The 14076-nt window shown below is 40.1% G+C and overlaps 1 protein-coding gene across 1 annotated transcript in view; it reads right to left on the reverse strand.

The window, feature by feature from the left end:
* The window catches only part of CUBN (cubilin), a 162008-nt gene that overhangs the window by 87448 nt on the left and 60484 nt on the right, over positions 1 to 14076 (reverse strand). Inside the window, exon 28 of the mRNA XM_067470574.1 lies at positions 9612 to 9771. Within this exon, the coding sequence (XP_067326675.1) occupies positions 9612 to 9771 (160 nt within the window). The remainder of the gene's footprint in view (positions 1 to 9611; positions 9772 to 14076) is intronic.

Genomic DNA, 14076 nt, shown 5'->3' on the forward strand with positions numbered 1-14076 from the left:
GCGTGTTTATAGGATCTTGACTTTATACTTTAATAGAGGTCTTACACAATCCCTGATAATTCAATCCTTTGCAAAAGGACATGGAAGAGTCAACAGTTGGCCTTTCACATTGGCAAATTTAGCTTTTGTGGATTTGATTAAATGCAGTCCTCAAGTTACAAACATCTGACTTACATACGGCTCATAGCTAAGAACAGGGGTGAGACAACAGCAAGTGAAAGAAATCTACCCCTAGGAAGGGAAATTCATTCCTGAAAGAGTTATAATGGGGAAAAGATGTCTCCACTGAAACTTTATCACCAGTCCTTGTTTCCACAACAAGCCAGACTTTTCAAAATCCAGTTCTCATGGGGACAGAAAGTGAGGTAGAATCTTCTGAATAGGGGCACATAGAGCAAAATGAACACCACAGGAGAGTGTTCACCCTTTGTGCTATCCAAAGCATGTGCCATGCACGCGCAAGCGCACACACACACATATATATCCATCCTTAAAATGTCCCTGTTCCAACTTACATACAAATTCAACTTAGGAACAAATATACAGAACCTATTTTGTTCATAACTTGTGAACTGCCTGTATTTGCAAATTTGATTAAGAAGAATCTCTAAATCCTCCAGCATGACTCTACATTTGTTCAACTTCCACCAGAAGTGGAGTCACACTAGAAGACTTAGAGCTTCCTGGAGAGGTGATTTCTCAGGTTTAAAAAAATTGATTATTTTTATGTGTGTTTTTTTTCTACTTTCATGGAGGTACTGCATTCCAATCTTTTATGGAAATGGAGGGCCTACAATATAGCCGAATATTACTTTCTTTCCCGTTACTAAACATTTTGGGTTAAAGGAAATGGTTCCTTATCAAGAGGAAACACTATCAATATAATAGGCATGCTTAAAAAGAAAGACAAAAGACTGTTTATTAGTTTTGCTCTCTCATAATTGCATTTATGCAATTCATTTAACTATAAATATAATCATATTAACAAAGAGAGTGCATGAAACAACAAGCTGTGCAATTTCAGGGCCAGGTAGAAGGCCAAGTGGGTATAATATACAAGCATATTTTGTTCAAGTAGAAATACTACCCGAAATAACTTGTGCCATTATTGCTTTTTCTAGAGCTTTACTTTCTTTCTTTACTGCAACAGACTAACAGCTGTACTTCACTGGAATTCTTCTAAATACAGCTATGCAAAACCTTCTTCATAAACTTGCCTGGCATGCACTGCTCAGCAGAATTAAGATGGACACAACAAGAAAGATGAAATGGCTGAACCTTGGATATAGATGTAGTGTTCCCAACAAACCAAGCTCTTGTATGGTTTAATTCCTTGGGGAAAATGTATGCTGCACTCGCAGGGAAACAGTACATAGCTGGGCTGAAAGAACTGGGAATGGTTCAACTTAAACAGGCACTTATGACTCAACTTTTCCTACTTATTCCTTCCTGTTTGCCACAAAGACATGACTGGCTGAAATTCAGCATGGGTTAGACCAGTGGAAAACTCATGATGTTTAAAAGTTAACTGCAGCCTTTCTCATCCAGCCACTCCTGTGCTGAATAATCAAGTTAATATTTAGATTATTCTTTCTGGATGTTTCATGTATCAGTTACAGCTTTCCACTGTGACTTACCAATACTACTACTGGGATTAATGTTTTCCCTATATATGAAGAAGCAGGCTTCCCGTACTGATTTGAAAGTTTGGACCAGGGCACTGTCAAAAACTGACAATGTTTCTAAAGCAGAACCCAATCTCTTTTAGGTTGTCAATGCAAGACCTAACACTAGATGGTGTCAAATTGACTGAAAGAGGCAAGGAGCAAGTTGATTTAGAGGGAAGTAACAGGCAGCACATGGTCAAAGAGCAGACCAGAAATTGAAAGTGTGGGACACGTGTATAATTCGGAACTATCTAAAATGCAACTTGTTGAAAAGTGAGAATTTAAAAGGCAAAGGAAGTCTTTATCCTATAAATCTTCAGTTCTTCAGATTGTTCTTGAATCTTATTTTGACACTGGAATTGTACAGTGGCTTGCCAGAGAACCCTAAGACAATGGTTCTCAACCTGTGGGTCCCCAGATGTTTTGGACTTCAACTCCAAGAAATCCTAACAGCTGGTAAACTGGCTGGGATTTCTGGGAGTTGTATGCCAAAACACCTAGGGACCCACAGGCTGAGAACCTCTGGCCTAAGATAACCTTGAAGTAATGAAGCATATTTATTATTATTTATTATTTCACTTACTTATACCCCACCCTTCTCACCCCAGGGGTGACTCAGGGCGGCTTACAGAGGAGGCACAATTAGATGCCCAAATCCATTGACAAGCAGTACAAAATACAAAACAATTCAACAGTTAAATTAAAACATCAATACATAATAAAATAATAAAACAATCTCATGCTCAGGGTTCAGAGTCCATATATCAATTCCATTCCATTTGTCCTTGTCTATCGTCAGATCCTTAAATTATTTGTCAGAATGACCAAAGGCTTGGTCCCACACCCAGGTCTTCAGTTTTTTTCCTAAACGCCAGAAGGGAAATCGCCGATCTAATCTCCCCGGGGAGTGAGTTCCACAGGTGGAGGGCCACCACTGAGAAGGCCCTGCTCCTTGTCCCCGTCAACCTCACTTGTGATAGTGGCGGGGTCGAGAGCAGGGCCTCCCCAGAAGATCTTAAGCTTCGAGATGGGATGTAGAGGGAGATCCGTTCGGACAAATACACTGGAGCGGTGCCCAGGGAGCATATGTTTTTCAAACTTTGGGTTATGCTCTGAGGTGCCTGCCTTATTCAATATACCAGTAGGACTCAGTGACAGCTGGTGACAGCAGGTCAGTATAGCAATAAAGCCACTATGGTTTGCAATCCAAATGTTCAAGGGGCTATCCAAAGTTCTGAAGTGTAAGGTAAAGGTAAAGGTTTTCTCCTAACATTAAGTCCATGTGGCCAGCATGACTGCATGGAGCCGGGTTACCTTCCTGCCGGAGTGGTACCTATTGATCTACTCACATTTGCATGTTTTTGAACTGCTAGGTTGGCAGAAGCTGGGGCTAACAGCGGGAGCTCACACTGTTCCCTAGATTCAAACCTGCAACCTTTTGGTTAGCAAGTTTAGCAGCTCAGTGGTTTAACCCACTGTACCACCAGAGGTAGTATCTCCTAAAAAGTGTATCTCCTAAAGGGTTCCTTTAAATATTAAATTAAACTCTGGATTGGATTTATTACCCCCCTGACACAGAGCCCATCAGCTGCAGGTTACATTGCCAACTAATGAGAAACCAGAGAAGGGAAGAAAGATTTCCTAGAAGCATTTGCAAGAGGGCTCTAGGAGGAGAATCTGTTCTGTGTGCACAGAAACCTACATCCTACTAAAGGGGAATTCAAAGACATCACCATGGTATCAGTATGCAAAGACAGCTTTTAACACTTCAGATGGAAAAAATGAAGTTGGTTAGTATAACCTTTCGTACATTGAGTTTTTCTCAGATGAATCTGCTACTGATTGAGTGTCCCTTATCTGAAATGCCTGGGACCAGAAGTTTTGGGGATTTTGAATTTGGAATACTGCAATAGTAAAATTCTGATGAAATTCCCTACTGTTACAGACATGGCAGCTATAAGCTTCTGGTGGTATGCCTGTAACATTCTTTTTTTTTCTGCTGTTGACACTCATAAGCATTTGAAAGGTTTGAATTAATATGGTTTTAAAAGGAAATATTTCTCTTGGTTACTTTTGCAAAACAAATTAACAAACAAAAACAACCATACACTTTAAAACACTGGTTGAGGATCACATGCCTTCAGACTGGGGGCCTTTTTACACAGCCCCATATCCCAGAATATCAAGGCAGAAAATCCCACAGTATCTGCTTTGAAGTGGGATATCTGAGTCCACACTCAAATAATGTGAGATTTTCTGCCTTGAAATTCTGGGATATAGGGCTGTGTGAAAAGGCCCTTAGTGGACTCATGGTGACCATCTCACAGGGCTTTTCTTGGCATGATTTCTTAAGAACGGGGTTTACATTGCCTTCCTCTGAGGCTGTGAGTGTGTGAGTGACCCAAGGTCACCCAGAGAGTTTCTGAACTGGCACCCTAGGACTTGAAGCAATTGGTTCTAATTACAGGAAAGGAGATGCCACCTGAACATTAGGTAGATCTTCCTGATCACGAGAGCTATCCAACAGTGGAATGCTTTGTCTCAGAGTGTGATGGAAGCTCCTTCTTTGGAGGCTTTTAAACAGAGGCTGAGTGGCCATCTGTTGGGGGTGCTTTGATTATGTTTTTCCTTCATGACAGAAGGGGGTGGACTGGATGGCCTCTTGGGTCTCTTCCAACTCTATGATTCTATCCCAGATTTCTAATCCAGCATTCAAACCCAATACCCTGCTGTTTCCACACAACTCTAAACAAAATCAAAATAAACACTGCCCTAAAGTCATAATCACTAATAGGAAGGATGATCCCGATCACAGTTCATGTGAGTCACACGTGCCAGTTTCCTCTCACATGGGTACCCATAACATTTCCTGCTGCTATTCAAGTACCCAGATATCAAAGAGAGGAAACTGTAGCCAGATGGTAACCTAATCATTTTAGAACATGGTGATAGAATTTCCATTTGGGGAGGAAACGGTAAAACAAAAATACTCAACAAAAAAGATTAAAGCATTTTTTTCTATTTATCTACAAAATCAAGGGTCTGAAATAATAACTGAGCCCCAGGTTTCTGCAGAAATCCAAACAATGAGTTGCTGAATAAGAAATTCCAAACATTTACTGAAAGCAGTTCCTAACAAAAGATCAGTGTATGTTGAGAGTGAATGCCAGCAGGCGGGCACTGTCGCTTTAAAATTGGGTTTGGGGTGTTTTGGTGATTTGAGAAAGGGAACATGTTTTTGCAGTCCTTAAAATAATAGAAAGGGACTTCCTATTTGCTGAAACAAAGACCTTAAAAAGGGGGCTACTAACAGACACAAAACGATAACAAAAGGTATGAAAATATACCTGCATCTCCCAGTGAATTTAAGTACATATCTGGAGCTTGTATTGCACAGAAAAACATGTTACAAGGGACTCTAGGGCAAAGGCACATGCAAGTCTGAATGTGGCTGAATGTACAAGCAATTTTAAGACAGGGATCTAGGGCATAAGTTGTGCTTATACCAGTTCAGTCACCACCCTTTGTAGTAATTTTTGGACACATCAACCATATATTTCAAAAACCACAAGTAAATATGTGGGAGAGAGAACCAGTTTCTTTTTTATGGTTTCCAAAGGTCTCGAAGTTCCCTTGGAAAGTGTGTAGAATGACTATCTATCCAAGTCATAGTTGCTTGGAAACTGTAAAACAAATAGACCAAGAAAGACATGAATTGGTGGTGGCCACATCTTCGGTAGACTAAGATCTTTATAACAGCAGGTGGTGCAAAACGGTGATTTAGAAACTCCCAGTAACAGACTGCTGAGCTAATATCCAGCTGACTGCATTTGCACACATATAATAGGAATAATTAATTATCTGCTGTGAATAAGAGGTCTGAGCTCTACAGACTATCAGAATGTCTAACTCTGCAAGGAAATAACCCCTACTTATTCACCCACCTGATATCCCAACTTCTCCTTCTGCTAGAAAGCAACACTGAATTAATGCTTGAAATCGTATGAGTGACAAGCCCTGAACGACACATGATGCTAAATGCATGAATGTATTTAATGTGTTTGTATTTTCTTTTCACAATAGCAACCTCATGGGAACCAAGGACAATCGCTTCTTTTTGTTAGCCCTTAAACTCTACAAGAAAACTCTTTAGTTGCTCTAAAACCACTAAAAATGTGATTGCTTAGATTAGACAGATGTTACAACAGATTACCCTCACATCCCTCCTTAAATACTCAATTTGTGGTCATTATAGAAACTGAGAATACCATATCACTTTTGTGTTGTCCAGAATTTACTGGTGAATCCTATGAAAGGTAACTGCTGAACTTGTTGACCGAAAGGTCGGTGGTTTGAATCTGGGGAGCGGGGTGAACTCCCGCTGTTAGGCCCAGCTTCTGCCAATCTAGCAGTTAGAAAGCATGCAAATGTGAGTAGATCAATAGGTACTGCTTCTACTGGAAGGTAACAGTGCTCCGTGCAGTCATGCTGGCCACATGACCTTGGAGGAATCTACGGACAACACCAGCTCTTTGGCTTAGAAATGGAAATGAGCATCGCATCCCAAAGTTGGACTCGACTAGATTTAATGTCAAGGGGAAAGAAAGAAGATGTGACAGGGCAAAAAATTATCTCTGTCAACAGCATAATTGTAGACTATGTAAAACTGTCAGGAACTCTAAGCAAACCTTTAGTAAAATTAACATTTCATAGTCCAAAAAGGAGTGTATCCAAAGTCTCCAAACCATGGCTTTAGACTTAGTAGTATTATCATGCACCACAGAAATCACAACTAGCACATTTTTGGAGCAACACAGGCCCAGATAGGGGATGAAGTAGCCCGTTATCCTGGAATTAATTAAAATGAGAGAGGGAGGGAGAGAGGGAGGGAGGGAGGGGAGAGATTTGTTACAGCTGTTTGGAAATGCCAGGGAAATGTGGAGTGAGCAAAGGCAAAGCAATCTCTGAACTTGAAAAAAAAATAGGAAAAGACAGGGCATCTAAATAATAGAGGCATTTTCAACAACTAGGCAGGAGTTTAGAAATTATTAAGCAGTACAGGAAAGAAAAGATAAGCCAAGGGCTGCAGGCTTTCTGAAGAGGATGAGGTCATCTGTCTACAGAGAAAAAGGCCCTTTCCTCCCTCTCCTCCCCCAACCCCATACTTCCTTTGTGTGGCCCTGGGATGACATCACCCCCCAGTCCTGAGGTCTCAATCCTGTTGTTCAGTAACACTTTCCCTGCTGTGTGTTTCAGATGAAGAGCAGAACTGTGTTTCATATAAGCCATTCTTTTCTCAGTTATGTTGCTAGGGCCCCAGACCTCCCTCTCCTTCCCACACACAGTTGAGATCCTGAAGTCCTCAAACAGCAATGTATGCAAACTTTTGGAGATGTCAAATTACTACTGCAAACTCGTGGGGAAAAGAAATTCCACCTTGAACTTTGTATGGGAATCCACACTACAGCCTTCTGCCTACAGCTGATTTCAGCCGCTTCTCCATGTTGTCAAAACTTAAATAGTGTGAACTGATTAAGCATACACGGCAATTGTGGCTGTTTATTTTTTTTCCAGCTCCTTTCTTCTAAAAGGCGCACAACAATGCTACAGGTCTCAGTCTCTCTGCAGGGTTACGCAGTTGCTGCTGTTAAATAGGTCAAGCGACCAAGCTGCCTTTGCAGCTGTGTTTTATAAAGATGCAAAAAGAGGCAAACGTTAAATTTATCTGAATAGAATTAATCTTCAAGAAGGGAACATCTGTCACAATTTTTTTTCCAGAGGAAAGCAATATTATTATGAAGTCTCACTCGAAGACCATTCTACATGCATGTTTGTGAAGTGGGAGAGTATTTATTTATTTATTTGCAGTATTTGTATACCGCCCTTCTCAACCTCAAAGGGGACTCAGGGCGATTCACAGTGCTGGCAACAATTCAATGCCATCGATAGAAAACAATATAAAACATCAAAATTGACCCTCCTCTGATAAAATATTAAACATTATTAAACACATCACATAAAATAACATCACATATCACACAGAGACATAGCTGTTGTCCGTAAACAGTCCTGGGTCATTGCACTTTCAACTTTCACTTTCACCTTAAATATTCCTATGATGGGCCGAACGCTTGGTTCCACAGCCATGTCTTTAGCTGTCTCCTAAAGGTCAGGAGGTAGGGGGCCAACCTGATCTCACTCAGGAGGGAGCTCCACAGCCATAGGGCCACCACCAAGAAGGCCCTGTCCCTTGTCCCCACCAGCCGCACCTGTGAGGCCAGTAGGGGCAAGAGCAGGACCTCCTCGGAAAATCTTAGTCTATGAACTGGTTCATAGAGGGAGATACGTTCGGACAGGGAAGTTGGACCAGAGCCGTTTAAGGCTTTATAAGTTAAAGCCAAAACTTTGAATTATGCTTGGTAGCTAATAGGCAGCTAGTGGAGTTGCCACAACAGGAGGGCTGTATGCTCTCTGTGCAATGTCCCAGCTTACAACATGGCTGCAGCACGTTGGACTATTTGCAGCATCCGAACAGTCTTCAAAGGCAATCCCATGTAGAGTGCATTGCAGTAGTCTAAACAGGATGTAACAAGAGTGTGGACTACTGTAGCAAGTCAGACTTCCCAAGATACAGGCGCAGTTTGCATACAAGTCTTAGTTGTGCGAATGTCCCCTTGGTCACCACCGACACCTGGAGTTCTAGGCTCAGTGATGATTCCAGGAAGACCCTAACCTGCGAACCTGTGCCTTCAGGGAGAGCGTAACCTCATTCAGCACAGGCTGTAACCTTATGCCCTGCTTGGCCTTGCGATTGACCAGGAGTACCTGTCTTGTCTGAATTCAACTTCTATTTGTTGACCCTCATCCAACTCAACACAGTGGCCAGGCACCGGTTCAGGACCTGAACAGCCTCCTTAGTAGCTGGTGAAAAGGAGTAGTAGAGTTGGATGTCATCTGTGTACAGATGACACCAAACCCCAAAAACTCTGGATGATCTCACACAACGGTTTCATGTAGATGTTAAACAACATGGGAGACAGTACTGAACCCTGTGGAATTCCACAGGACAATGGCTGTGGAGCTGAGCAGCTGTCCCCCAACAACACCTTCTGGGTATGATCCTCAAGGAAGGACTGGAACCACTGCAGGACAGTACCAAGACCCATTCCAGCAAGGCATTGCAGAAGGATATCGTGGTCTATGGTATCAAAGGATGCTAAAAGGTCCAGGAAAACCAACAGGGACACACTCCCCCTGTTGAGCTCTTTGCAGAGATCATCCACTACGAAGACCAATGCTGTTTCAGTTCCTTGACCCGGTATGAAGCCAGACTGTGCCGAATCTAGGTAATCCGTGACTTCAAAGAACCCCTGGAACTGTGAAGCAACACATAGCAATTACACAGGCCACTGAAAAAAGGACTACACTACCAGCAGAAAATTCATTCCTCAACCCTGATCTTTGTCAAAATGTTCTCCATTCAACTGCCTGCAAATGGTTAGCAAAACAGAGAAGAATTTCAGTTTACTACTGCAATAAAGTCTTTCCAGGTCATCTGGCAATCCCAATAGAAACGAGAAAAGAATGCTAGAGGTATCAATACAGTGATTCCTTGGTATCCACTAAAGGGTTGGTTCCAGAACTCTCCATGGATCCCAAAATCCATGGATGCTCAAGTCCCATTATACACAGGGATGTGGTAAAATGACGTCCTTTATATAAAATGGCAAAATTAAGTGTTGTTTTTTTTAAGTTGGAAGGAGGTGGATCCGTAATCTTTGGATACAGAGATTGATTGTACTTCTCAAACATATTATCATTTCATTCTTTTAAATGCTTGCCTTCCAGTGCCATTCCAGGAAATTAAGTCTCTTCCAACAAATATTTATAGCATTTTGAGACTTGCATAACAAGGAAAAAGGAGGGGAAATCCAGGTGACTTACCATTTATCTGCCATAGCATCTGAAATCCAGTAGATTCTTGTATTTTATCAGAGAAAAACACCACATGGAGACTGGAACTAGTGGTGCCACCAGATGGGGGATTACTGTTGCCACAGAAAGTTCCTATTAAGTTGGACTGGGTGTTAGGACCATCATAAAGCTGAAATAAAAAAGCAAATGTAATGGAGAGGGAGCATTCATCTAGTGCTGTTTTCTTTTTTTCTTTTCTTTTTCCAATGATGATGATGCTTATTATTATTTCCAAAGTATACTAATTATATCATAATTATTGATATACAAAGTCACCAATCAATAGTAGTAATTTTACACTTTCCAATGACAGTAAAACCCATGTGTCCCATTTGAAAGAAAACTTCCCAACCCTACACCGAGATAGCGTCTTACAATAATTTGTCCTATCACAAAATATATTTATATATACATATATACATATATATACACACACACACATATATATATATACATATATACATATATGTGTAATTTTTTACAAAAGGTATTGAAAAGTGACAAATTGTTCAACATTTATCATAATCTTGATCTTCTTTCTGACCATGTATTTTTAATCACTCAACACTATTATAGACCTGTCTTTAAATGTTGTACCTACATATTACGTGAAAAGCTTCCAATGATTTTGAAAACATTGTATTGTTTTATTTCTAAGAAGACAAGTTAGTTTATCAAATTCTGCAAAATGTAACAGTTTGGTCTACCATTCATTTACAGATGGAGTAATCCTTTCTTTCCAGTGGCTGGCTTAAACTATTTGAGCAGCCGTTATAGCATTTTGAAAGAAAACAATATTTTTCTTGTTGATAATACGTATCATTTATTAGCCCCAACAAAAATATTTCTGGTGAGAATGGTATGTTCTCTTGCAAAATTATTTGGATTGTTTTACAGCTGTTCAATATGCATGGGCTTTATGACAGGTCCACCACATGTGGAAAAAAGTCCCCTCTTTTCTCTTACATTTCCAACATTTATTATCCATTCTTTTGTTTTACTGGAGTGATTAACTACCTGTGAAACATTTTATAAAAGTTTTCTTTCAGTTTGTTTGCTTTTGTTAATGTAAGGCCTTTGAAAAGTATCGGGTGCCTTGCTTTGTAGCTCTATAGATCATCTGGAATCTACATTTGATTTTGCTCTTGTGTTCATTGTTGTCCCTGCTATTTCTTTTCCTTTCTTCTCCATAAAATAAAACCAAGTGTCTTTAAATCTTTATAGCCCTGACTTTGGTATGGGCAAAAACTAACTTATTCAACAGGTCCTGGCCTAAGAAATTCTTCTAAACCATTCCCAAAATTGCTCAGAATCCCTATAGACTTTTTCCTTGGAGGAAAGAAGAAGGGGGGGGGGGGAGAAGCCACTTTATGGTTATTCTAATTATTAGGATAAATATCACTGTCTACTTTGTGTTGTAACGAATAAGTACAACTAATACTACAGTTACAGTCAGGTGCAGTGCAGTGTCTTGGCAGTGGATATGTAGGCAACTGTGGAGCTCTATTCTTGATCCGCATGTTCTTCTACAATGAGGGCATTGGTTCCCTGTGGAAGGAGGTCCCGGTCAGGTTTGGCTTGACGCAACTTCCCTGTGGCACGTTTCTCCCTTTTGCCCTCCAGTCATACCTCTTCAAATTCCACAGCACTGCTGGTCACAGCTGACCTCCAGTTAGAGCTCTCAAGGGCCAGGACTTCCCAGTTCTCGATGTCTATGCCAGTTTTTAAGTTTAGCTTTAAATCCATTTTAATTTTTTTCCTCTCCACCAACATTCCGTTTTCCATTCTTGAGTTGGGAGTAGAGGAACTGCTTTGGGAGATGGTGATTGGGCATTCGGATAACGTGGCCAGTCCAGAACAGTTGATGTCATTGGAGCATTGCTTCAATGCTGGTGGTCTTTGCTTCTTCAGTATGCTGACATTTGTCCGTCTGTCTTCTCAAGAGATTTTAATCATTCAATCATCACCAATATCAATCAATCAATTTTAGTCAATGCTTATCAACCACGAGTCCCCAGGTTTCTTCTTCTGCAGCTGTTTAGTTGCAAGGGTTTCTTCACACAAGTGATTATAAAGGTTCCTCACATGTGCACATTGTCTTTATCAAGCAGCCTCAAGGTCAACCACACTGTTACTCCCCACTTCTCAGAGGAACGTATCTTTCAGATGCTTATACTAAATGTTTCCCAAACAAATACAAAGTCCCCAGTTTTTAGTCCACTAGAATAACTCTTTATAAACTCTTTGTCTCTTAGTTCACTGGTTCAAGTTTTATAATATTTATAAGAGTTGGGCAGATTCTTAAACCATATCAGTTGATATATAACCCATTATATTCAATATTCCATGTCCCAGCTCTTTCTGATTAATGGTAAGATAAGGAACTACAGAAAGAAGTTCTAGAAAAAGTCTTCAAAAATCCCACCCTACCAACCGTTTTCCTTTTTATACACAAAACTTAAAAATCAGTGATCATCTCTTTAATTTTTCCTAGATATTATGGAGATGTGTTGCAAGAAACACCTTCGACACACACTGGCACACAAAATGTCTTTCAAATTACTCTCCGCATTTGGAACATTACGACTTTCACAACTCTAAAAGTAGGAAAAAGTAATTCAAAAGATGGCACAATCCAATTTTCGACTCCTCTGGAAACATTTCCACCCGAAGATATTTCAGGATGGGAGGGAACTACTGAGTGCCTGCAAATTTTGTTTGCATCACTCCAGCACAGATGTTTGCATCACAGACACAACTGACATCCCCTAGTTTGCTGGGATTTATATAAACAGTTATTTCACAAATATAATGGTTGCAATGGCAACAGAAGTAGATATTGTCAAAATCCTGGAGGGGGGGTGGGGGTAAACAAATTCCACTTATGGAAACTGGATTTTTCCCTAACCAACAGACACCAGTTAGCTTCATATTTGTACGTAATTCCTCTGAAAACAAACAGGCAGTTTTTCAACTACACAAATAATGGTTGACATAGAAACCACTTTATCCCATACAGCTCCCAGTTTGGTTCTCAGAGTAGGCCATTATTCACAGGAAATTCAAATGAAAATGATGAGACAGCTGTAGCCGTCTGAGAGTGAAGCAACAGCTCGGGTTACAGGCATTTGGCAAATCTGTCCAACTCTTATAAAAGAAGAGAACAGCTGTGCATTTTCAAGAAGAATTTTGAGCATCCGAGGCATTATTAAATGCTCAGAAAACTGCAGCCAGAAGTCAAACTTAACCCAATTTAGTTCAGCTATAATGGCGCTCGCATTTCATTTTGTAATGTTTTGGCCAGGGTCTCTGATATATCTTTTATTTACTTTTAGCCTTGAATTTACAGGAAAATATTTCTGCATAGCTGAGGTATTTATATCTGTATTTATTACCTTGTTAATGATAGTTCTATAGGTCTTAAAATTATACAGTGAAAATCTAGGTTTTCACTGTATACTTCAGTATACAGTGAAAACTTCACAGTGGACATTTTGTTGCCTTTTCTGTTTCCTGATATAGATTTTGCATGACAAGAATGACACTGCTCAGAATATGGAATGCCCATATGTAAACATTAGGTAAAACAACAAAACATCAGCAAGTTTCAGAAAGCTTATCATTTTTCCATCATTAAGAAAAAAATACAGCCCCTATGTAAGTAAATCTTTACTTTGCTAAACCATTAAAGCTACACAATCCCTTTACATCTAGTCAACCTACCTCTAGGTCTATCAGCCAATAAACTTTCAAAATTATTTTTCCGTACAGCACTGCCCTGGATTGCTATCACAGATAGTTTGATCATGGCTGGCCCATCCTGGTGTCCCAAATACAGTTGCCTCTCCACATTTGCAACTTTGACTTTTGCAGATTTGATTACTCACAGATTTAATTTAAAATGTTCTCTACAGGAATCTCTAGGTCCTCCAGTGTGATTCTATGGTCAACTTCTTCCAGTCGTGCTAGAGGACCTGGAGATTTCTGTATGGAGATTAAGTCCAGAGATACCAGTGAGAGGACAAAGACTGAAAAGCTGACACTAGATCTAGGAGGAGAATTCAGCATTTCTAGTAGAACTAGCACAGTGCAGTGGTTTGAGCATTGGATTATGGTACTAAGAGATGAAGGTTCAAATCCCTGTTCAGAGATAGAAACCTATCGTATTCTGTCTCTTTCCCCCTTCCATTTATTATAACAGAGAGAATGTCTTCAGAAAAGTTTCCTCCTCCTTGCATTCATTATTTGCTTAAATGATTTAACCCCTGTTGTGTTTCCATTAATACAAGCCCTGGTGATAGCTTGGATTAAAAACACTTTACCAAACAGTCAAATTGTCCTTTACATTTCTGAAATATTTTTGCTTGAGAGGAAGCCTTGTCATTATTCTGAGTTTTACTTTTAGCAAAATCCAGTCCCATCCTAGGGAACAGTC

The sequence above is a fragment of the Anolis sagrei genome, chromosome 6 (assembly GCF_037176765.1).
Source record: "Anolis sagrei isolate rAnoSag1 chromosome 6, rAnoSag1.mat, whole genome shotgun sequence".
Classification (NCBI taxonomy): Eukaryota; Metazoa; Chordata; class Lepidosauria; order Squamata; family Dactyloidae; genus Anolis; species Anolis sagrei.